General features: G+C 37.4%; 1 protein-coding gene across 1 annotated transcript in view; it reads right to left on the bottom strand.

Moving 5' to 3' along the window:
- LOC150101106 (uncharacterized) overlaps nt 1-25,569 on the bottom strand; it is a 229,667-nt gene that overhangs the window by 100,325 nt on the left and 103,773 nt on the right. Inside the window, exon 6 of the mRNA XM_090401962.1 lies at nt 13,538-13,695. Within this exon, the coding sequence (XP_090258088.1) occupies nt 13,538-13,695 (158 nt within the window). The remainder of the gene's footprint in view (nt 1-13,537; nt 13,696-25,569) is intronic.

Here is a 25,569-nt window from a genome sequence, read left to right as displayed (position 1 = left end):
GCGCCAGCTGGTAACTAGTTCCTGATACTTAAGCTTACTCTACTAACCATCTCGACAATATTATTTAGCATTGGGAATACGTGGTGTGCAGTCGCGGCTCCCCTCTTTATCTTACATCAAATCTCTCTTCCCCCCCACTTACACAGGTTCGAACTTTTATAAGTGGTAAGTCAGTCTCAAACAACAATACGTACAAACTTTGATTTAAAATAAGACATTCTAATACAACTAAAATTCATATACAGGAAATTATGTAATAATAATAAAAAAGAAAAAAGTTCATGCACAAATGCTCACGCAAATGCAATAAGCTCGCTCAATCCCTCTCACGTACTTCTTAATATGCAGGCTCATGCAATTATATTCAAGGGGCATCAGTTAATCAATCTTATTTCCGTGGTTTACGTTAAGATTAAATGATACTCGAGTGGTTATGCAAGCTCTGGCAATACAAAGTTAACTAGATTACACATGATATGTTCACTCAATCTTATCAACTACTATTTTTGTTAAAATAAACTCCTTGCTATAAATCTTATACAAGTCACAGGCTTTGCAATATGTCCCCAAAATTTCAGGTTTCTATCAATCATCAACCCCAGATCTCTTGTCTCCCCTACTTCCTCCAGTATAACTCCTCCCATAGAGTATGCAGCATCCCATCGATGTTTCCCAAAGCTCGAGACCTTACATTTTGCTGCATTAAACTGACACCCCCATTCATTTGCCCATCTATCTAGCTTATTCAAATCCTCTTGCAGGGCTACCACATCTGCACTATTACAAATAATCCTTCCCAGCTTCGCATCATCCACAAACAACTGAATATCCCCTTGCAATCGACTGGCAATGTCATTGATATAAAGGTTAAACAATATAGGTCCTAATACTGAGCCCTGTGGGACCTCACTTGTAACCCTCTGCCTCCTTGAAACTGCTCCACCATATACAACTCTCTGATACCTATCAGACAGCCAATCCTGAATCAAGTTGACCAATCTGACATCCAGACCCATGTGCTGCAACTTAAATATCAGCTTATCATGTGGCACTCTGTCAAATGCCTTCACTAAGTCTAAGAAAATTGCAGTATATGCTTTTCCCTCATCTAATGTTCTTGTAACTTTATTATAATTGCTAAAACAAGAGCGCCCTTTCACAAATCCATGTTGATTCTCACAGATAACATTACCCTCATCTTCCCAATGCTGTATACGGTCCCTCACTACTTTCTCCAAGTTCTTAACACCTACTGATGACACACAGACTGGCCTATAATTAAACACTTCCAGTCTGTTACCACCCTTATGCAATGGCACTATCTTACCTTCCTTCCATTCCCTGGGCACTTTGCCGAAGCCAGATTTTCAATGAAAAGCCAGGTTAAAGGCACTGTCAGTTCCCTAGCACATTCTCTCAAAACTCTGGTAAAATACCATCCAGTCCCTCCCAAAGTTTTACTGACATCCAGAGTACTCAGTATCTGAAACAAAAAAAAAAAAAAAAAAAGAAAAAAAAAAAAATGGCAGTATATGCCTTTCTCTCATCAACTGCTCTTGTCACTTTATTATAAAAGACAATCATATTACTAAAGCAAGAGCGCCCCTTAACAAATCCATGTTGATTCTCACAGATAACATTACCCTCATCTACCCAATGCTGTATATAGTCCCTCGCTAATTTCTCCAAGACCTTAACAACTACTGATGACACACAAACAGGCCAATAATTAGACACTTCCAGTCTGCTACCATCCTTATGCAGAGGCACTATCTTACCTTCCTTCCATTCCCTGGATACCTTTCCTTCAGCCAGACTTTTACTGAAAAGCCAGGTCAACTACAAGCACCAATATCATATCCTAATAGAGGCAGTCCCTAACTTATGTAAATTCAACTTACATGAATTCATACTTACACAAATTAAGCTAAAAGGGTTATGAAATAATTTGAGTTATAAAACTTTAACTTACCACACACATTACTCCCACACCATATAACAAATGTCATCCACAGGGCAGATATTCTATGTGGTACATAGATGTACATTCCTTTCTATTGAACATGGATGTATTGTGTATTTGTATTAAAACATTTAGAACCTCCATAGCTCAGTTAACATTGAAGTTTCCCTTTGGTAGGGAAAGACCTAGATTTGATTCCTGTCCATGATGTGAGGAACTTTTATCCAGTCTTTTTCAACTAAAGGTGAGTTAGCCAGTCTCATATGGAGGCAGACGTTTTTTTCACCCAGAAAATTGGGTTTTTCATCCCTCAGAACAGGCAAACCAGCCGGTGAACACATACAGATCTACAGTCAAAAATACATACTTAAAATCCCTCAATGGCAAGGCTCAGCTGGTCCTAAGGAATGGATGAGGAAAATTGGGAAAATCCCACACAACAACAACAACATTCAAACATTTTCATAATTATTAATGTTTGTGAATCCAATGCTTAAATGGACCAAAATTGATGAAAAAATTATCAATACTTATCTGATAATTATCTTTTAAAAAATTCTGTACCAGGTACATAATGTGTCCAACTGATTATTTAGAAGTTCTCAAAGATGATGTCTGTGCCACAGCCAGCATTAATGTCTTTACTGTAAGTTCCTCTTGCTTTGTGTTCCACACTTTATCAATGCAAATTTCTGGATCATACCAGTAAAGAATTTTTAACATCAGCATGAAGAAACATGTTATTGGAGGGTGGAGGCTTAGAAGTCTAAAGAGCAATAGATGATGCTTTTTTTAAACCTGTTATTAAGAGATTTATGAAGTCATCACTTGATAACAGCAATGTAGCTAGGCTTTTAGCATCCTTTGCGAATTCATAGCTAAGTGTCTTTTGTAGTGTGAAAATTTCATTAAATGGTAAAATATCCTGTGTGTGCCACTCTTCTGGCACTGCCTCCCCCCCTTGCCAAATGCCCACTGCAAAGTGTTTCTATGTCTCTGCTTGATAATTTCATACAGAAGGCAGAAATAAATTAATTTTTTTTCTATTTTTTCTCATTTATTGTTTATACTTTATTATACTACTTTGCATTAATAATTGCATACCGAATTTTAATTTGTGTGTGCATCCTATGAAAAAACTATCAGAAGTGTCCTTTAAAACACATTATTGCATTCTACATACCGATGCTGTAAACACAGAAGCAATAGGGTATGATTAATAGATGAAGGTATTAAATTTGACATATAAAATTCTAGTTACAAAGTTTGTGGATGCAACTCTTACATAAATCTAGAACTGCCCATAGTGTTATGTTTACATGACTGTACATGAAAAAGATATTCCGCATGCCGCTACTTTGTTGTTTTTTTGAATTTCTCATCATCTAGTCTGTTGCACTAATGATGGTTTAAAGATACTTAAACCAAAATATCTGTATGATTAATTACAGTTTATTAACTGAAATTAATTATATACTTTTATAATACTTCTTCAAGCTGGAAACATGATAAGTATAATAAGATAAGTGAATATTATTATAATTGTGTGACACCTTGAAGGAATCCAAGGACTCATTGCAGGAGGGCACTCTACTCTACTACACATCTCACCATTTCCTCTACTACTTAATCCTCCAACTATACATAGCTCATCAACTTTGCTACTTAACTCTCCAACTACACACAATGCCATCTACTGCCCACCACCACCACCACAACAATAGAATTTTTTGTAAATATTCTGTAAATTATTTGTTTTTTCATGGCCAATTTTGCCTGCATGTGGGACAAAAAACATATCAGCAAAATAACAGAATATAGAAGAAATGCAGCCAACATGAAGAGTAATGATTATAAATATATACCCTCATGAAGCATGTTTTAGTCCTAAAGCAAGGAGACTGATTGAAAATAAGTGAATGAAATGGATGTATTTAAATTATTAAACACTGGATGACAACAATTTGCTACATTGTTTAAGGGAATCTCCTGAAGAATTTATAGAGCCACTAACCTGACTGTTTAATATTAGTTTCACAATTGGTTGATTCCCCAAGAATATCATTGTAAATGCACATGATAAAGGTGATGCTAAAAATAGAAATACAGTATCAAATTATAGACCAGTTTGCATTTCTTCGTCAGTAGTTAATGATTTTGGAAACATTGGTAAGGACTCATATGCAGGAATGGATGGATGACTGACAAACTTCACAGAAGGCAGCACTTTAACAGATTAAGAGAAATTTCCTAACAGATTTGTTAGAACAGTCTTATTTTAGTAATCATTTTATATGGTTATAAATATAGCTGATGAGAGGAATGCACAGAATAATATTTATGGATTCACAACAGCATATGATAGTTTACCACATAAGTTGATATTTAAATAGGCTTAGAAAATCAACTAATGGAATGTATCAGCAGTAGAATCCAACTGCCAGTATCAATTGTACATGGAAAAGCACTGTATAGGGAAGCAGTGTCAAGGAGAAGATATGTAACAAGTGGGATTCCACAAGTTTAAAACTGACTCTTACAGTTCAATATTTGGTAAAGTAGATGCAATGTCTAAATGTATTCCAAGGGTGAGAAGGTTAAATAAGGTAGGTGTGAGATGGATGAATAAAGAGATTAAGCAGCATTCGATACAGAGAAAGAGGGCATTGTGGAGGCAGCATAAGCAAGATTCTATGAGGTCTACAAAGACCAGGCAAGGAGGATGACTTGGTTGGTGAGGGTAGCTAAAGAGAGGTATGAACAGCAGTTAGCTAATGAAGCCAAAAGCAATCCTAAGGAGTTCTTTCGATATTTAGCCAGCAAAAGAAAGAATGATTATGGAAGGATGACACTGATAGGAGAAAATGGTATAAAGACAGCTGTTACAGAAGGTATGGTGGAGATACTTAATGAGCAGTTCATAAAGGTCTTTCAATCTTGTGAATGTGACTTCATGGAGAGATTGAGAGAGTTGATGATGGGGAGGAGAGACTGACTGTAAGTGAGCAAGAGGTGTTTGGGGGAGTTGAGTAAACTAGATGTCAATAAGGCTGTGGGACTTGATAATATATCACCACGTATTCTGAAAGAATGTGCCAGGAAGTTGACACCTGCCTGGACATATTTTTTTACTACGAGTCTTGCACTCGGTTGAGTTCCTAAGGAGTAAGAGGACAATATTGTGCCACTGCATGAAGGAGGTGATAGAACTCAAGCATTAAATTATAGTCCTATCTGTGTGTCAGGTGTTGTGGTTAAGTTGTTGGAGAAGCTTGTGAGAACTAGGATCCAGAGTTGGTTTGACAACAATTGTGTCATCTTTGATGGACAGCATGGATTTGCTAAAGGGAGGTCATATTTTAGTAATCTACTTACTTATTACAATAAAGTGACTGCTTCCATGGACAGAGGAGGAGGATACACAGTAATATACTTAGATTTTGCAAAGGCTTTTGATAAAGTACCTCATGATAAATTGATAGTCAAACTAGAGCAGATGGGGTTGGATATTAGATTAGTGCATTGGATTGGAGATTGGCTATCTGATAGGTATCAACAAGCTGTGTAAAGGGGGAGTGATCTCCAGAAAAAGGAAAGTCAGTGGAGTGCTTCAGGGGTGTGTTTTAGGGCCATTACTGTTTAACTTGTATATTAATGATATAGGTGAAGATTTGGATGGAGATATTCAGTTGTTTGCAGATGATGCAAAGTTGGGATGAACCATGAAGAGTGGTGAAGATGTCGTGGCCTTGCAGGAAGACTTGAATAAATTGAAGTCTTATGAAAATGAGTGATTGGGCATGGAAATGGGGATGTGAGTTCAATGTTGCAAAATGTAAGGTTTTAAAATTTGGAATGCAGAATTTATGCTTAGTGAGGATATATTGTTGGAGGTGGAAGAAATAAGAGATCTGGGGGTGATAGTGGATAAGGATCTGAAATTTAGGGGACACATAGCCAAAATTGTGAAGACAACACAAAGGCTTCTGGGAATGATGTAGAGGACACTGACATGTAGAAGTAGGGAGATTCTTGTTCCTTTCTATGAGGCTTTGATTAGGCCACACATGGATATTGTGCCCAGCTTTGGTCACCTGGTTTTCAGAAGGATGAAGAGATGTTGGAAAAGGTCCAAAAGCGACTGACTAAGGTAGTTTCTGACCTCTGGAATGTCGAGTATGAGGAAAGATTGAGAAGATACAATTTACAGAGTCTGATGGACAGGAGGAAGAGGGGAGATATGATAGAGACCTACAAGTTGGTAAGGGGTTGTTATAGGATCAATGCTGGAGAAGTTCTACAGAAAATAGTGGGAGATCGAGGGAAGAACCAGAGGTCATCCCTAGAAACTGTATAAAAAAGGTGTAAGTAGGGGAGTGAGAGGCAGGTTTTTTCATGCAGAGTTGTAAATGATTGGAATGCCTTGTCTGAGAGTGTAGTGTCTGCAAGGAGTTTGAATGTTTCAAGGCACAGTATGATGAGCTATGTGTGTTATAAAAGGACCTCCCGGATGTGTCTTTGACTCCATGAGGTCTTGAGGTAATAATAATGATGATGATATTTTGAATATAACGTAGGACAATTGGACCGCGTTATGCATCACTTGACCAAACAGCAAATTGATATTTTTGAAAAAAAATATTTGAAAAAAATAAATTGATATTTTTGAAAAAAATATCAATTTGGCACTTGGTCAAAAGGAACTTATTCTGTTTGGTGTTTAGTTCTTTGAAACAAAACTGTGAAAATATAGACTCCTGCTCGGTCGCAATTATTTTATAGCTGGGTTACATCATTATACGTCAGATGGCAAACTAATCTCCAAAACATCAATTTGGCATTTGGTCAAGTAATGCATAACATGGTCCAATTGTTTGATTAGCTTTATTCGAATGATTTATTTGTTTTGCTTTCTTTGTATCTTCTATGGCCCTGAACCAGAATATAAATTGATTAGGAAAGTAGTCAGGGTAACTTGGGGACTAATAAAATTTTTCCTATTATTATTATTACATGGATATGAGGATGGCTGATGGGTAAATACCAAAACATGGTATATGGAGGAGCAAAATCCAAGAGAATACAGGTCACTAGTGGTGTGCAGCAAAGTTCTGTGGGGCACCACTGGTTAATTTGTACATAAATGAATGAAGAAACAATTTGAAGGGTATTCAGTTGTTTGTTGATGCTGCAAAATTGGGCAAACTAATGGTTAATCAAGATAATGTTGCGAGCTTGCAGGATGATTTAAATATGCTGACAGAATGGGTAAAATATAATGGATATCAATTTAATGTGGAAAAAATGTAAAGTTATGCATTTTGGGATAAATGGATTACAAGCTGTGTACCACATTCATCGAACTATTCCAGGAAACAGATGAGCAAGGGAATTAGGAATAATAGTAGACAGAGAGTTGAAATTTAGAAGGCAGCTCTCTACAGTTCTCCTATCTACTATTATTCCTCTTTATAAGGTATTGATACTTCTACATCAGGATTACTATGCTCAGGTCTGGTCACATGGTTTCTTGGGGATGAGAAAGTAGTTGGAGAGGATCCTGAGGTAAGTAACCAAGATTCTGAGTAGTCTGTGGAATGCTCTCCATGAGGACAGACTGAGGGGTTCAAGGTTGCAGAAGTTGTTTGATAGGTGAAAAAAGAGGGTATATGACAAAAACATCTGTTATTTAAACAGTTTTATAGGACTGATGAAAAGGGAATTGTGTTTCAGCATTTGGCTAGAGAAAGTTTTGTAAGTTTTTGCACTTGATTATACTATAACTTAAAGATACCAAGAAATTATATACTTGGTTTAATCCTATATCCAAGGGTAAACAAACAAATTTGCACTTGAAACTATTTTCATGGACTGGGGCAACTTGTATAAAAAAGCTAAGACTTCACATCACTTGCCTTAGTATCCCATAATGCAAAGCACATCTCCTTGCGGACATGTATAATGCTATACATTATGGGAAGGGTCACTATCCAGGATCGGTTTCAATCTTCATTGAGATATCATCAGTGGAAGCTAGACCCCAAGGTGATACTAAGGTTGAGGATTTGATTCAGTGTACCGTTTGCGAAATGTATGTATTGAGGAGAGCGGTTGGAGTCTGGTTATACAACGATAGTGGAGTGAATGTGTGCAGAAAATGTAGGGAATGTGAGGAGGATTTAAAGAGTGTTTCAGGTCACGAGTGTGATATCTTTGTTGAAAGTGAGAATGTAGAGAATAGTGATATGTGAGATATGAATGCGAGTGATATTTGCGAGGTAGTAATAGATAGCTGTGAGAGTGGCATTGAAAGTGAGAATGAAGGTAAACATACAGAACGAATGAATTAACGGAAAATAAAAATGATGAGACTGAGGCAATGAGTGAGATTGCACTGTTACGTGGAGCAATACACAAAGCAAATCGGCAGCTGGAGCGTTGGCAAAAATGTTTACCGAGCGTACCGACTAATAAGCTGCAAAAGTATGATAGTGAGTGTAAACAAAATGAAAGAGCGATTGTTGTAAGGAGATTCGTTAGTAAGAGGTGCGATAATTGAGAGTTCGACAAAATCTCGTTGAACATTAGGTGCGAACATTAAGGATGTAAGCGAGTCAATTAGAATGCAAAAGCAGTGGGTCAAAGAATTCATATTAGTAGCAGGTACAAATGATTTGAAAGGAGACGAAATGGTTATGAGAGAGGATTTGAAGGAATTGCTTGAGGGAGCAAAAGAGAAGAGTGAGAGAGTTAGGATGGTGAGTCTGTTGCCACGGTATGACAGTGAAGAGTATAGAAGGAGGGCCATAATTGCTAATGACGTTATGACTGAATTATGCAGGAGAAGTGGTGTGGAATTTGTAGCTGTGTGGAGTGAGTTTGATGGGCAAAAGGATTTATATAAGATGGATGGGTTTACATTTAAATGGATTTGGTGTACTGAGACTTGAAAAGGTGTTGAATGTAGTGGAAGTGGATGTGCAGAATCAGGGAAACTAGAGTTATTAAGGGGGGGGGGAGTAGATATGCAGACTTTGGGAGATAGTTGAGTGTATGAATGTGTGTAATATGCCCGAGTGAGTACGAAAGACAACAAATCAAAATGGGATAGTTAGTATAAGACATCAAATTACGGATGGGACAAATGGGCTTCTGCAATTCATGTATACTAATGCCAGAAGTATTAGGAACAAAAAGGAATAATTTTTGGCCTTGGTTGGCACTTCCATGCCACAGATTATTGGCATTAGTGAAACATGGCTGACAGAAGATGATATAGCTAATGGGATTGAATGTGAGGGGTATGGTGTGTTCAGGAATGACAGGGAGAATAAAATGGGGGGGGAGGAGTGTTATTGATGATAGCTGATGAGCTACAGCCAAGGAGAATAGTAGTGGAACTGCAGGATAGAGAAAAGAACACATTTGAGGCTATTTGGTGTGAGATTGAAACTAGCCAAACAAAATATACAGTTGGGTGCTGCTATAGACCAGGTGATGGAATAGATGGTGGAGATAGTATGCATTAGCAAATAGAAGCAATGAGTGGAAGGAGGGTAATTATTATGGGGGATTCCAACTATGGTAACATTGATTGGAAGGAGGAGAGGACACATGGGAAGAAGGAATTGGATTTTATGCGGTTATTAAGGGATAACTATCTGCGACAGCATGTAATGGAAAATACTAGGAGTCAGAGAGTGCTTGACCTAGTAATCGCATCTGAGAATTTGGCTGTAACGAATATGACCACGTTGCCACCAATTGATGAGAGTGATCATAGGGTTTTGACTTGGGAGGTGGCTAAAGGTGTGGAATTTACAATTAAGACAGGGTACATGTGGAATTATCAGGCTGGTAAGTATGACAAGCTTAGAAGTTTGATTGGTTCAGTGCCATGGCATGTAAAACTGCAAGGGCTAGATGATGATAGTGCATGGAAGGCAGTTAAGAAGTATTTGCATGAGGCAATGGCTGACTGCATACCTAGAGTCCAAATAATGAATCAAGTTCGGGTTAAATGGAATAACATTAAGTTTGAGCTACAAAAAAAGAAACAACTATAGAGGGAATTTAAGGAGAAAGGTAACCTGCAGACACATGAACGGTATAAAGCGCAGGCCAGGAGGGTAACGAGTGTGGTAAGAAAAGCAAAAACGGATTATGAAAGAACATTAGCCATGCAGGCTAAAGAGAATCCCAAACAGTTTTTTCGATATGTTGCAAGTATAAGAAAAAATGTATATGGCAAAATGATTTTGAAGAATGCCGATGGTAAGGAGGTAAGAGAATCAGTTGATATAGTTGAATTACTGAGCGAGCACTTTGCAAGAGTATATCATCTAGGTGGTGACATTGCAGGAATGAATGAACCAATAGATTATATGGGAATTGTGGTGAATGAAGTGAAGGTGAATAGACTATTACAAAACCTCAATGTCAATATATCTGTAAGATTAGATGGTATACCAGCTTGTGTCGTACGTAAAGTGGCTAAAGAATTATCAGTGCCCTTGACCATTTTGTTTAATTTGAGTCTCGGGTCTGGTTTAGTCCCAAGGGGGTGGAAAGAGGGGAAAATAGTTCCACTGCATAAAGGAAGTTCCAAGACTGCTGTTGTAAATTACCGACCGATTAGCATATCAGGAATCGTTGTCAAGGTCTTGGAGAAATTAGTCAAGAGAAAAATACAGGATTGGATAGACGAAAATGGGATACTGTATGGGGAACAACATGGTTTTGTGAAGCGTAAATCATGCATCAGTAACTTGCTCATGTTTTATAACACAGTGACGGCTGAACTTGATAAGGATAATGGGTTTACAATGATTCTACTGGACCTTGCTAAGGCCTTTGACAGGATACCATATGGGATTCTAATCAGTAAACTGTAGCATATGGGGATGTATATAGGGTTGGTGAGATGGACATGAGGGTGGTTGATGGAGAGATATCAGAGAGTGGTTTATTCAGGAGTAGAGTCCAAAAGATGGCCTGTGACTAGTGGTGTGCCGCAGGGTTCTGTTCTTGGACCACTACTTTTCAATTTGTTCATTAACGATATAGGAAAGGATCTGAGAAGAAGTGTTCACTTATTTGCTGATGATGCAAATTTGGGTAGAGCAATAGTGAGTGCACAGGATGTCAAAATTTTGCAAGATGATTTGGATAGTCTGGAGGACTGGGCTAAGGAAAATGGATGTCAATTTAATGTGGCAAAGTGTAAGGTTATGCATTTTGGGGTGAAAAGATTAGCAGCAGTATGTCACATTGGAACCATATTACAGGAGATTGATGAGGCCAGGGATTTGGGAGTGTTGGTGGATAGGGAGTTGAAGTTTAGGGGGCACATTGCAAAAGTGGCTAAATCAGCTCATCAAATCACTTGGTTGCTGAAAAATACTTTAACAAGCAGAGACAAACAAGTTATTGTTCCTCTGTATCGAGCCTTGATAAGACCCCATCTAGACTACTGTGCCCAGATATGGGTGCCAGGGTTTCTTCTTAATGGGCAGGAGGTGGAGAGGTTCCAAAGACGAGTGACCAAGATGATAGCAGGTCTATGGAATGAACCTTATCAGAACAGGTTGAAGATTTTTGGGTTGCAGAAACTAGTTGATAGGCAGAGGAGGGGAGATATGATCGAGACATTCAAATTACTGAAGGGTTTCTATAAGATTAATTCAGAAGATATTTTTGAGAATAGGATGGTGGTGGGAGAACTAGGGGACATACATGGAAGCTGGGCAAGAAAGTGGCAAGGGTGTTAGAGCTAGGTTTTTTACTTGGAGAGTGGTGAATGAGTGGAATAAGCTGCCAGAGTCTGTTGTGGGTGCCACGACTGTGAATGAGTTCAAGGCAAGGTATGATAGATACTGTGTGAATGTCAAATAGTTGTTCTTGACATGTTAGGGCCTCCCTCGATGAGTCTGTCGACTCCCTGGAGTTGCCCGTAATAATAATAATAATACTAAGGCAGGTGATGTGAAGTCTTAGCTTGTTTATACAAGTTGCCCCAGTCCTGAAAATAGTTCAGGCGCAAATTTGTTTGCTTACACTTCGACCAAGTATATAATTTCTTGGTATCTTTAATTTATAGCACTTGACTAGAGGGACAAAACAAGAGGTTATTCCTGGTAGTTAGGTAAGAGTGTAGTTAGTAGGAATGTAAAGACTAGATTTTTTGCTTGAAAAGTGGTGAATGAATAGAATGAATGAATTTCCAGAGTTATAGAGAGTGCTTTCTTATTATTATTATTACGGGTATCTCCATGGAGTCAGTAGACCCATCGCGGGAGACCCAAACTAGCAAAACAATATCTGTCATATCTCTTCTTGAATTCATTTACAGACGAAGAGCTCACAACTAAGTCAGGCAATGAATTCCACTCATTCACCACCCTCCAGGCAAAAAACCTTGTTCTGACACCTTTGTTAACTACACTCTTCTTTAATTTCCAAAGATGACCTCTTGTTCTTCCATCGCTATCACACAGCTGAAACATTTCCCCTGCATCAATCCTATAAAAACCTTTTAGTAATTTGAATGTTTCTATCATATCCCCTCTTCTTCGCCTATCAACTGATCTCTGCAATCCACAAGCTCTCAATCTATCAATGTAGGGAGCATTTTTTTTATATCACTCACCAACTTGGTCACTCTTCTCTGAACCCTCTCCACATCCTCCTCATATCCAAGGAATCCAGGTGACCAGACCTGAGCACAGTAATCCAAATGTGAAAGTATCAATGCTTTATAAAGGGGAATAATAACCTCTTTATCTCGGGATGTCAGTGTGTTCCTCAACAACCAAGTAATCCTATGCGCAATCTTGGACACCTTAGCAATGTGTCCTCTGAACTTCATCTCCCTATCTACCAATACCCCTAAGTCCCTAGCCTCATCAATCTCTTGGAGTACCTTTCCATCGATGTAGTACACAGCTAGTAATCTTTTAATCCCAAAATGCATGACTTTACACTTTTCCACATTGAACTGACATCCATTTTCTTAACAGCTTAGAGAAGTATGGTAAATATTGTGTGGACAGAATGGGTCTCCTATAATGGAAAGTCCGAAGACTATATCTCCTATAGTCTTCGGACTCCATAGAAGTGGCCATACAACAATGATAATAATATATAATTTACTCAGTGGCATAGCTGGGGGGGGGGGGTTCGGCCCCAGAGAGCACTTTTCACATGAGACACAATTTTATATTTTCACAATTCTTTTATTTATGTTAACTTAGTAATTTTTATTACTTAATTAATAATTAGTTTTTAACACTATACTTACAACTAAAATAAACATAATGTTTTAATTTATTTCCCTATATGTCGTTTTGACTTTTTGTAGTATTTTTGGTGTGTATTGAGAGGGCCGGAAAACTCAGGAACCACCCCTGGTGAGAAAGGCTCTAGCTATGCCACTGATTTTACTTATAAAATAACATTTAACATAAATTCTGTTTCATCATGTACTAGTACTGCTGGAAAAACTAGAAACTGGTACAAGAATTGAAAATGCATTGAAAACTAATATTAAGTTTATAAAAATAAACAATAAATTACCTTTTGTAAGATGTTTCATGGCTTCACAATGATCCTTATCCAAACCTTTTGATACTCTTTCCAGCAAAAGCTTTCTTCGTTCACGTAGTGTACTTGCCTCCCGACGTGGATAGCGAAATGGCAGAGTTCCTATTACCATAGCATACAGGATAACTCCTCTTAAAAAAACAAAAAAAAAAATAGTTATATTTCACCCTGTTATAAAATGAACTAAGTGACTATTATTAACAAACCTCCAGAAGTTAACAGATTCACTGCAAGAAGTCTCACTCAACTCACAACATCAGTGTACCTGAAACTCACTCAAACTCTCCACATTAACAACAGTTAACACATTACACTCAACAACAGTTCTCTCATGAAGAAATTATTTTCACTTCCTTGTTGACTGCATTCTTATACAACTTCCAGGGATGAAGAGAAGCTCTTCTTGCTAGACACAGAACTTGCATGGGAAGACTTCTTGTGTCATGCATTATAAAGTCAATCCACTGCATATAATCCTCTGTATTAATCTGCTAAACCCCTTGCTAAGTCTCTATCATATCATCTATTCTCTGCTTGTTGAGGTTTGCACTTTACATTTACTTAATTGATCCCTATCATAACCGAAATTACAGTCATGATATTGACTTATCTCTGGATCTCCTTTAGAGTTTCCTCATCAGATGGAAATCAGACAAACAAATTTGCACATAATAGTCCACAAATCTGATCAAGACCTTGTGCAATGATCACAATTATCATGTCCTACTACTTGTCATTGTCTTCCTTATTATTGCACGGTATGTTGTGTGGTCTTCATAATTCTTTCAGTGTGCTCCGTGAACTTGGGCTCTGCTATTATCATCCCTTGAGCATACTTTCACCAATATAGTACCCACTTTAAACTTCTTGCACTTCCAAAACCGTAAACGTTGAATCTATCAATATTTAAAGGACAAACCCACTTATATGTCCAAGCTAAAAGTATGTTATAATCTTCCTGAATGGGCCCAACATCACTCCTTATAATTCCTCCTCACTTTGCATCATCAGCAAATAATTGAATAATCCCTGTATTCTACATCAAATATCATTATCTGGTATCCAGACATCTCTATGGAGTCCTAAGATTCATGGCAGGAGGCCTGCACTAACATTATTCATGCAATATCATATTGCATGAATAATGCAATAGGATAATGTGTTTGAAACATGTTTCAAATGTTTATTACTCTTCAAGAAAAATAAATAAATAATATATATATATATATATATAAAATAAGTTTAATGACTATTACCGAGAGAAAAGATGGCAAGATATATTTAACAAGATACTACTAGTTTACTAGTTTCGTTACAAGAACATCGTCAGGTATCATACTCAAAGAAGTATATAAAAAATTACAGAGACTTAAAATTGTACTAACAGAACAAGTGAAAAACAGTAGCATGTTTGAAAAAATGCAAGTATGAGTTCCATACAAACGAATACTATGCGCTGTCGCGAGTGCGCCAGTACTGAACAGAAGCAACGTGTGCGTCCGAGAGATTGTAACTCAGGCTGTTGTTGATATGAGAGGAATCTAGAGAAATTTCTCTTGATTCAACAATCTTTCTTTCGAGTTCATCGTAGCACACATGGATATTAGCAGTTTGAGTCCAGTTTACAATGTGCTGGCGGCCTTCGTCTGAGTTAGCAGAAAAGAGAACGTGGCTAGAGAGAGCGCTAGCTCTAGTCCTGTTATAGGAGATATCTCTACGGTGTTCATCCAAACGTAGAATAATAGTAACATAGTTATCATTCCCACAGACAAAGGGAATGCAACTGTCATCTTAAACAAGTCTGATTACCATAATAAAATCTTGGAACTTTTAAATAGTGATACCTACTCAGAAATTGCTAATGACCCTACGATGGAACTACATAATAGAACTAATAATTTATTAAAATCCACCTTAGAGTTACAAAAAAACATTCGGCTTTCTCTTCGGTCGCTTCATCCCTTGATACCTCGACTGTATGGTCTCACCAAGATTCACAAAAATAACTGCCCACTCAGACCTATAGTTGAGGGCATACACTCTCCCACTTATAATCTCTCCAAATTTCTAGCGAGTTTTCTAAGAAATCTTTCTGGAATTTCTTCTTCACATATTAAAAACTCTGCAGATTTTGTTTCTAAAATCAAGGACATCAAACTTAAAAAAACAGATTTAATGGCCAGTTTTGATATTGTTTCTCTCTTTACAAATGTTCCTGCTCAAGAAGTCCTCTATCTTCTCAAGAATAAATTATCAAAAAAACTCTTTGCTGTTCTCTCCCATTGCATAAAGTCAGGATACTTCAAATATGATAACAAGATCTACTTACAAAACGCAGGTCTGGCTATGGGCAGCCCACTCTCTCCGATTCTTGCGGATATATTTCTCAACGAATTTGAAGGAAAAGCTATTAACTCCTTTCACTTTAAACCAAAAGTCTGGTACCGATATATTGATGATATTTTCCTCATCTGGGAAGACGGCGTCAATAACCTCTATTTATTTTTAGACCACCTAAACAAGTGCCACGAAAAAATCTCTTTCACCCTCGAACTGGAATCGGATGACTGTCTTCCCTTTTTAGACCTCAAACTTACCAGATGTGCTGAGAACATTAAAATCTCAATTTTTAGAAAGCCTACTCATACTGACAGATACCTTCATGTTTCCTCCCATCATTATCCTCCACAAAAATGTGGTATTATTTCCACTTTAGCCCACCGAGCCAAATTATTACTTACCGAAGAAACAGAAATTATAAATGAACTCAGTTTTCTCAAAAAAACGTTTATTAACAATGGCTTCTCTCCAAAGAAGATTGACAAATTTCTTTCCCCCAGGCACTCAACTACTGCTAAAGATCCCTCTCCTCCAAGAGCCTTCATCTCCTTACCTTACATCAGCTCTCTTTCACCAAAACTGGCAAAGATTCTAAAGAAATTTAACTTCAAAACGTGCTACACTACGCTTCCAAAACTTCGTTCATTACTTTGCAAACATAAACAGAAACATCTTCCTACTCAGTTTCCAGGAGTCTACAAGATTTTGTGTGATTGCGGAAAGCCATATTATGGACAGACTGCTAAATCCATCCTTCTACGTTTGGATGAACACCGTAGAGATATCTCCTATAACAGGACTAGAGCTAGCGCTCTCTCTAGCCACGTTCTCTTTTCTGCTAACTCAGACGAAGGCCGCCAGCACATTGTAAACTGGACTCAAACTGCTAATATCCATGTGTGCTACGATGAACTCGAAAGAAAGATTGTTGAATCAAGAGAAATTTCTCTAGATTCCTCTCATATCAACAACAGCCTGAGTTACAATCTCTCAGACGCACACGTTGCTTCTGTTCAGTACTGGCGCACTCGCGACAGCGTGTAGTATTCATTTGTATGGAACTCATACTTGCATTTTTTCAAACATGCTACTGTTTTTCACTTGTTCTGTTAGTACAATTTTAAGTCTCTGTAATTTTTTATATACTTCTTTGAGTATGATACCTGACGATGTTCTTGTAATGAAACTGGTAAACTAGTAGTATCTTGTTAAATATATCTTGCCATCTTTTCTCTCGGTAATAGTCATTAAACTTATTTTATAATATTCCAACCGAGTAAAAATGAATTCTCCTAATATATATATATATATATATATATATAATGGCACATCAGGGCATCCCCTTGGTGGTGGATGAGGGGAGATAATCAATGGCACTGCTTTGTAGGCCTCCCAGCTAGGTCCATGGGACCCGCTAACCAATGACAGCTGCGGTCCTCTATTCATATTGGGGGTTGGATGGTTCTGGCAGCCCATACACTAAAAAATGCTGCTATGTAAAGCATCATGTCTAAACAGAAAAGAAATAAAGCCCGAGTAGTCTCGATATGCCCAGAACAGTGGTGTCAGGGTGACATAGCAGGTCCTGCGGTATCGTCAGTCCGTGACTGCTATAAAGAAACTCAATGCAGAAATTGCTTGCATATTGCTACTTGGAATGTAAGAGGATTGAATAAATGTGGGAAATTGGCTAATATGATGAGAGAGATGGAGAGACTGAGTATTAGTATACTAGGAATAAGTGAAACCTTTTGGAAAGGCTCATCAGATTGAGTCAAAACTTCCAAATGGCAAAATATATAAAGTATATAGGTCAGGTGGTGAAATATCAAGGAGAAGTGTAGCATTCATTGTAGAGAAGAAAACTAATAAAAACATTATTCATGTCATCAAAAAATCAGATAGAGTAATGGCAATTCTAGTGAAGTCTAAACCTAGAGATATGGTGATCATTCAAATATATGCTACTGCAGAACAGAACGAGGAAGCAGAAATAGATAACATGTATGATGAAATAGAATGGTGTATAAAGGAAGTTGGAGACAAGGAAGATCAAGTTATTTGTGCTATGGGTGACTGGAACACAAAAGTTGGATCAGAGGGAACATCTACAGACGTGGGTCTATTTGGACTTGGAATTCGGAATGAGAGAAATCAATCAAAAACTGATTGATTTCTGTAACAAGCACAGTCTCATCATAACTAACACTTATTTTGAGAAAAAACCAACAGCAAGATACATATGGGAAAGTCCAGATGAAAGATACAAAAATCAGACTATATTGTAGTCAGTAAACATTACTTCAATGGCATATGGAGCTCAAAGGTGATGCCAAGTGCTGCTGTGGACCTGATCATAGTGAAAGAACTTGATGGAAAAGCAAAACGTACACAGTCTAATAACATCAAGGACAAAGATGGAAACATATCATTGATAAGGAAAAGATAAATGGAAGATGGGTGGAATACTTAGCAGATCTCTATGATGATGATAATGGTAACATGTTAGATGATTCACAACACCTTAAGCTAAACGTAACAACAGATACCACTCTTTATTTTTTTACTAAGTAATTTAAGGAAATTACAACGTCACTAGGATATACATTAAAATAAATTTTAATATACTTCAATATTTCAGCAATGTCATGTTGCCATTTTCAAGACACTTAAGAACAAGACGTGTACGCAGGCTCAACAGAAGCGGATACATTCTGGAAAAATAAAGATCTACTCAGAAGTTCTGTGCGTATCAAGACAAAGAAAAGAATGATAAGAACATTAGAACATAAGAAAATTTTGACATATGGAAGTGAGACCTGGATATTCAAGAAGAGAGTAAGGCAACAGATAATGGCCTTTGAAATGTGGTGCTATAGAAGAACTCTGAAAATCTCATGGACAGAAATGTGACAAATACAAATGTCCTATAGAGAATGAGAACACAGACATCTTTATTACAGAAAATGATCCAGAGAAAGATGAGATTGGCGAGACATGTACTGAGAGGTTCAGCAGGACAGAGGATACTAACAGTTTTAGATGGAAAAATTATAGGAAAAGGATCAAGAAGCAAAAAATGAAGGACATGGCTTGAAGATATAAAATCATGGACAGGATCACATGGCTCTGCAAAAACAAAAAGGAAAGCCACCAACAGAGAAAACTGGAAGGACATGGTGCTGCACTTTCTCACTAAGGAAGCTACATGAGGAAGAAAAAAAAATATATATATATATATATATATAATGCTTCGTATCCTTGACTATACAACTTCCATGGGGTGACCTCTTATTCTTTTCCCAGCTGTCATGTACTGAAAAATAACTTCTGCATCTAATTCTTATTCAACCATTTTGTATTCCAAAATCTTCAATCTAATGTTATGGAGAATATTCCACAAATCTGTCACTATTATAGTTGTCTGCCTCTAAATCTTCTCTCCTACTTTCATGTTCCAGAAACCCAGTGACCAAATCTATAAACAGTAAATGTGACAATATCAAAGTCTTGTAAAGACAGATAATAACTTTCTTATTGCTAGTTGTCAGTGTGTTCTTCAACATCAAAGTAATCCTTTGAATTTTTGTCAAAGGATTTCAATTTTTTACCTTTTGATTAAACTCCCATGATGAGTCTTTGGATGGAAGCTTGGAAGTGATATACCAGCTGAAATTCAACTCCCTGTCCACAATCACTCTCAAATTCCTAGTCTCATCAATTTCTAGCAGTGCAGTCTTTAAAAAAAAAGCAATCACACAGCCTTCACTCATGCACTGATGCTGCAGATAAAGGTTGCCAGTTCAATGTGGCAGACTGTTCAAATCATATTACAGAATCACTATATCACCTTTATTCACTATCCCCCCCTCTCGTTTAGCATCACCAGAAAATTATTTTTATTATTATTTTCGTGACACTCCCAAGGAGTTCGAAGACTCATCGCAGGAGGACACCTATTGTACAACTCTCCGTCTCCACCTCTACACCGAACCTCATCTAATCATCTAGATCAGCGCCATCTACTGCCCATCACCACCATCACCAGTATTTTTTGTCTGTAAATTGCTGTTCTGAAGGGCCGATTTGTCTGTATGTGGGATGAAAAACCAGAGTTTCCGGGAGAAGAAACTCTGCTACCTCTGTATGAGATCGGCTAACTCACCTTCGATTGAAAAAGTCCATATAAAGATTCCTCCTGTCATGACGAGACTCGAACTTAGGCCTTTTCCAATTGATATTCCCTCTAAAATCATCCCAATATCATTAATATAAGTTAAATGGCAGCAGCACAAGAATAAAGTCCTGTGTCACAACACTGGTCATCTGCCTTCATGATTCTGCTTTATCATATACTATGTTTTAATGTCTATTCACCCAGTTAACATAATTAACTAATAGGATGAACAGTCGTGGGCCAACTGCAATCCAAAAACTCTTTCCCCATCTCATCTCCCTCCCTCCCTCCCAGATCTGGCAGCTTGACTAGCATCTGATTAGCCCTTTGAAGATGCAATACAAGGATGTCTGTTAGCAGATGACAAGAAACTGAAACAAGCAGTTTGTGAATAGCTCTTACATCATATTATTATATCGATCATAATATTATATTACATAATTATATCCATCTCATTAATCACCAATACATGTCTCCATCTTTAACTTCTATGGTGGCCTGGTTGCTCAAAGTGGTCAGAGTATCCGCTCTCCAGTGGCTGTGGGTTCAAATCCTGCCATGGGCATGGATATTTGTGAATGTCTGTGAAAATACTAGTGGTGGTGGTGATGGGGGTAGATGGCATTGGTATAGATCAGGGGTCGCCAAACTTCTTTGACCATCGACCCCTTCAAGAGTTTGACTTTTTATCGATCCCCTCTATTTTTTATCCTATTATAATTATCCTATTATAATTACTATTATGTTGGTAAATACGTCATTTTGGCCTACTTGATTGGCCTCTGTAACTATTTTCATGACCTTGCACCATCTTACAGGTCCTATTCATGTCGCTGTTCCCACAATTCACTCTTAATTGCGGTCATTCAGGATGGAGATAATTCAAGCTAAGCGAATTAAATATTACCCGTACAACGATGTCTTATATTTTTCTATCGACCCCCAATCGATCACTGAGCCCGAATCGACCCCTAACAATGTTATATCAACTCCTGGGGTCAACAGACCACTTTGGCAACCACTGGTATAGATGATGATGGTAGTTGTGGTTCGTTATAGTTGGCACCTCCCTCAATGAGTCTTTGGATTCCTGGAGGTGTTATGTAATAATAATAATAAATTTTCCATGCAACAAATTGTCAAATGTCAGTTAAGTTCAAATTGGAGTCTGCACTTCAGTTCTAGCTACATTTATATGCGTGTGTGTGATCTCACTAGAACACCAGCACTGAACAGCAGAGCTATGCGAATCTGGCAAATTGTAGCTAAGGTCAGGTGGGTAGAATCGAGGGTGATCTCTTTTGACTCCAGGATACGTCTTCCAAGTTCATCGTAACATTTGTGAATATTAGAAGTTTGATTCCAGTCTATTTGATGTTGGCATCCTTCATCAAAGTTTACAGAGAACAAGATGTGGCTGACTTTTCTTCAGGAAACCAACACATACAGATAGATAGATACCTTCATGCATCCTCTCACCACTATCCTCCACAGAAATATGGCATTATATCTACTCTTGCACATCGGGCCAGATCCTTATTATCAGACGACAAAGAGTTTCAAAATGAACTTAATTTCCTCAAAAAAAGACCTTTGTCAATAATGGTTTCAGCCCAAAAAGTATTGAGAAACTTCTTTTTCACCGTCGTCAACAAACTAATGAAGAATCTACTACCCCCAAAGCATACATCTCTTTGCCTTACATTAGTTCCCTCTCCCCAAACTGACTAGAATTTTAAAAAAGTTTGACATCAAAATGTGCTTCTCTGCTTTACCTAAACTCCGATCTATCCTTAGTCAGTCAAAGAAAAACATCACCACCTTCAGTTCCCAGGAGTATACAGAATTATTTGTAGTTGTGGTAAACCTTGCTACGGACAAACTGATAAATCAATCTTTCTCCATCTTGAAGAGCACAAAAGAGACATCTCTTATAATAAAATCCAAGCAAGTACCCTCACCAGCCATGTCTTGCTCTCTGTAAACGCTGATGAAGGCTGCCAACACCAAATAGAGTGGAATCAAACTTCTAATATTCACAAATGTTACGATGAACTTGAAAGACATATCCTGGAGTCAAAAGAAATCACCCTCAATTCTACACACCTGAATAACAACCTTAGCTACAATTTGCCAGATTCGCATAGCTCTGCTGTTCAATGCTGTGCTCTCACGAGATCACATGCACGCGTATAAATATAGCTAGAACTGAAGTGCAGACTACAATTTGAACTTAACTGTAGTTTTTTTTTTTTTTTTTTGATAACTCTGTCATTGTTAGTATGTAATGTTTCTGTCGGACTTTTTTGTATATATCTTTGTACTTTGACACCTGACGAAGTTGGCATACCAACGAAACTAGTTGTGTCCGTATTAAACTTTTATTCTTAATTATCTTGGTTATTTAAGTCATTAAAATTATTGAACATGTTCATAAACTGAGTCAATCTACATACAAATATATATATATATACAAGGGGGGGCTCTTTTCCCCCCCTTTCTCTATGCTCTTTCATTTGATTTTCTCCTCTTCCTCTGTTTTCATAAAGTTGACTTACATATACTTCCCATCTCTATAATATCTTCTCTTTTTCTATCTGAATTTCACCTCATTCATTCTTAACTGCTCCAGTCCATTGCATCTTTCTCCTTCCTGTCATCATATTAATGTTTTTATAAACATATTTTGTCATTTCTTTCTGTCTTTGCTGTTGTATCTTTACTTATTTTATCTAATCTCTTCTCTCTTTCTTATCTCTCTTTGTATCTTCCTACTCAAGTCTTTATACTGCTTTTTTTTCTCTTCTGTTTTACTGTTAACTAACTTTCTTCTTTGTTACATTTTAGTTACATTATTTAACTCCTTTCTCTCATAAGGACATATACCAAGCAAATTTGTAGCAAGCCATACTGTCCTCATTCCTAAAACCTAATAGAGATCACATCTTAATCAGCAGCCAGAGACCTATTTCTCTATCTAATACTGACTACAGGATATTTTTCTGCATTATAAATAACAGGCTCAAAGTGGGAATGAGATAGATAATTAAAAGCACACAGGTGTATGGAGTACCAGGTGGAGCAGAAGAAGTTAATCTATTTCTGCTACATGATCCAGTCCGCTTAGTTAACAAGAAAAATCTGTCAATGGTGATGTTATCAGTAGACCTTACTCAAGCATTTGATAATGTCTGGCATCCCTTTCTATTCCATATCCTCCAGAAAATTGGTGTAGGTAAAAAACTGCTATTCATTATCAAAGGAGCCTATATCAATTCAACCACTCACCTCCTAGTTAATAGGTTCCTGTCAGACCTGGTAAAAATTCGAAAAGGAGTCAAGACAAGGTTGCCATCTCAGTCCACTACTCTTTGCATTGGTTCTTACCATTCTTATAAGAAGTCAACAATACATATGCCGTGCAAGGAATAACAGTTCCTTCAACAATAAAGGAAAATAAGGTATTAGCATATGCTGATGATGTAATGGGAACTTTGAAGGATAATGATTCCACACACACACACACACACACACACACACATATATATATATATATATATATATATATATATATATATATATGTAGAAAGTATTTTTACCTTGGCTATTTTACTTGGCTATTTTTACCTTGGCGAAATACTTACAAGCTCTGTATTACTAAATCTTGGTATTTCTAAGCCTAGCTCCCACTGACGAGACCTCAATAAAGGTCGAAACCGGTCTGGGTAGTGGCCCCTTGCCTTTAATACAAAACATCATACATCCCCTTCTTGGAGATGTGTTTTGGCATTAAAGGTAAATATTAAGATTAGTGATCGGAGCTTGTTCCACCTTTGCCACGAGTTGCCCTGTTCCTGCACTACCTGTGGGATCAGTTAGACTTGCATCAATTGCAGGCGCAAACTTGACTTTTAGTCTGTTTGCTTACTTGGGAAATGGAGTAAAACCAGGTTTAAATTTGCTTGGTATCTTTAACATATATTTATACCCAAGGTAAAAATACTTTCTACATTTATATCTCCTCCAGAGATTTTTATTTAATAAGGTTAAAACACCTTATGGTAACTTGTTTTGGCGAAATACTTACAAGCTCTGTATTACTAAATCTTGGTATTTCTAAGCCTAGCTCCCACTGACGAGACCTCAATAAAGGTCGAAACCGGTCTGGGTAGTGGCCCCTTGCCTTTAATACAAAACATCATACATCCCCTTCTTGGAGATGTGTTTTGGCATTAAAGGTAAATATTAAGATTAGTGATCGGAGCTTGTTCCACCTTTGCCACGAGTTGCCCTGTTCCTGCACTACCTGTGGGATCAGTTAGACTTGCATCAATTGCAGGCGCAAACTTGACTTTTAGTCTGTTTGCTTACTTGGGAAATGGAGTAAAACCAGGTTTAAATTTGCTTGGTATCTTTAACATATATATATATATATATATATATATATATATATATTGGTATTTTGGAAAAATTCAGCAAAAGCAGTGGATTAATTATAAATGCAGACAAGACAAAATTAAAAGATTATAGAAAGTGGAATGTTGGAGGCATTCCTTTGGACTAACCCCTAAGAGAGAAAGAGAGAGAGAGAGAACCCTCTCATTATACTTGGAATTCCATTTTCCACTTACCCAATATTACCAGTCCAAGAACTTATATACAAAAAGGAGAGTGGCCAAAAATGGCCACTCTCCTTTTCTTCTAAAGCTACTAAAGTACTCAAAACCATAATCTTTGCTGCTCAGTTGTACATAATGAATATTACAGACATCACAGAAGCTGAAGAAAAGTAATTATATATTAATTAAACCTCTGTTGAAAATTTATTTATCACTAGGTTAGACTATAATATAATAGATTTAGTTTAATCCTTTATCCCAGTGAGAGCAAACAAAGTTTGCGCCTGAAAATATCTTCAGGACTAAATATAGTGTTGTACTATCTTATCCAGTAAGTAGTGCAACACCAAGGCAACTCGTGGCAAAGGTGGAGCAAGCTACCAGGCACTTCTAACCCAGTATCTCCCAAAATGCAAAACACATTTCCTATGTGGATATGTATACTGTTATACTGTTATGCATTAAAGGGATTGGCCATCTACCCAGACTAGTTTCGACCTTTATTGAGGTCTCTTCAGTGGGAGCCAGGCCCAGAGCTGGAGATACCAGGCAGAAGCAGTAGCAAGTCATCTGTGCCTATGGGAGTTGCCAAAAGGTTTATCACCTTTTTTAAAAATTACTCTGGATTTAGAGAAAGATGTTGAAAATTTATTTATCACTAGGTTAGACTATAATAGATTTAGTTTAATCCTTTATCCCAGTGAGAGCAAACAAAGTTTGCGCCTGAAAATATCTTCAGGACTAAATATAGTGTTGTACTATCTTATCCAGTAAGTAGTGCAACACCAAGGCAACTCGTGGCAAAGGTGGAGCAAGCTACCAGGCACTTCTAACCCAGTATCTCCCAAAATGCAAAACACATTTCCTAT

This window comes from Typopeltis vanoorti, chromosome 12 (genome assembly GCF_054136105.1).
Source record: "Typopeltis vanoorti isolate ZY-2024b chromosome 12, IOZ_Tvanoo_1.0, whole genome shotgun sequence".
Lineage (NCBI taxonomy): Eukaryota > Metazoa > Arthropoda > Arachnida > Uropygi > Thelyphonidae > Typopeltis > Typopeltis vanoorti.
Note: the sequence above shows the minus strand (reverse complement) of the source record. Positions and strands in the feature narration are given on the sequence as shown.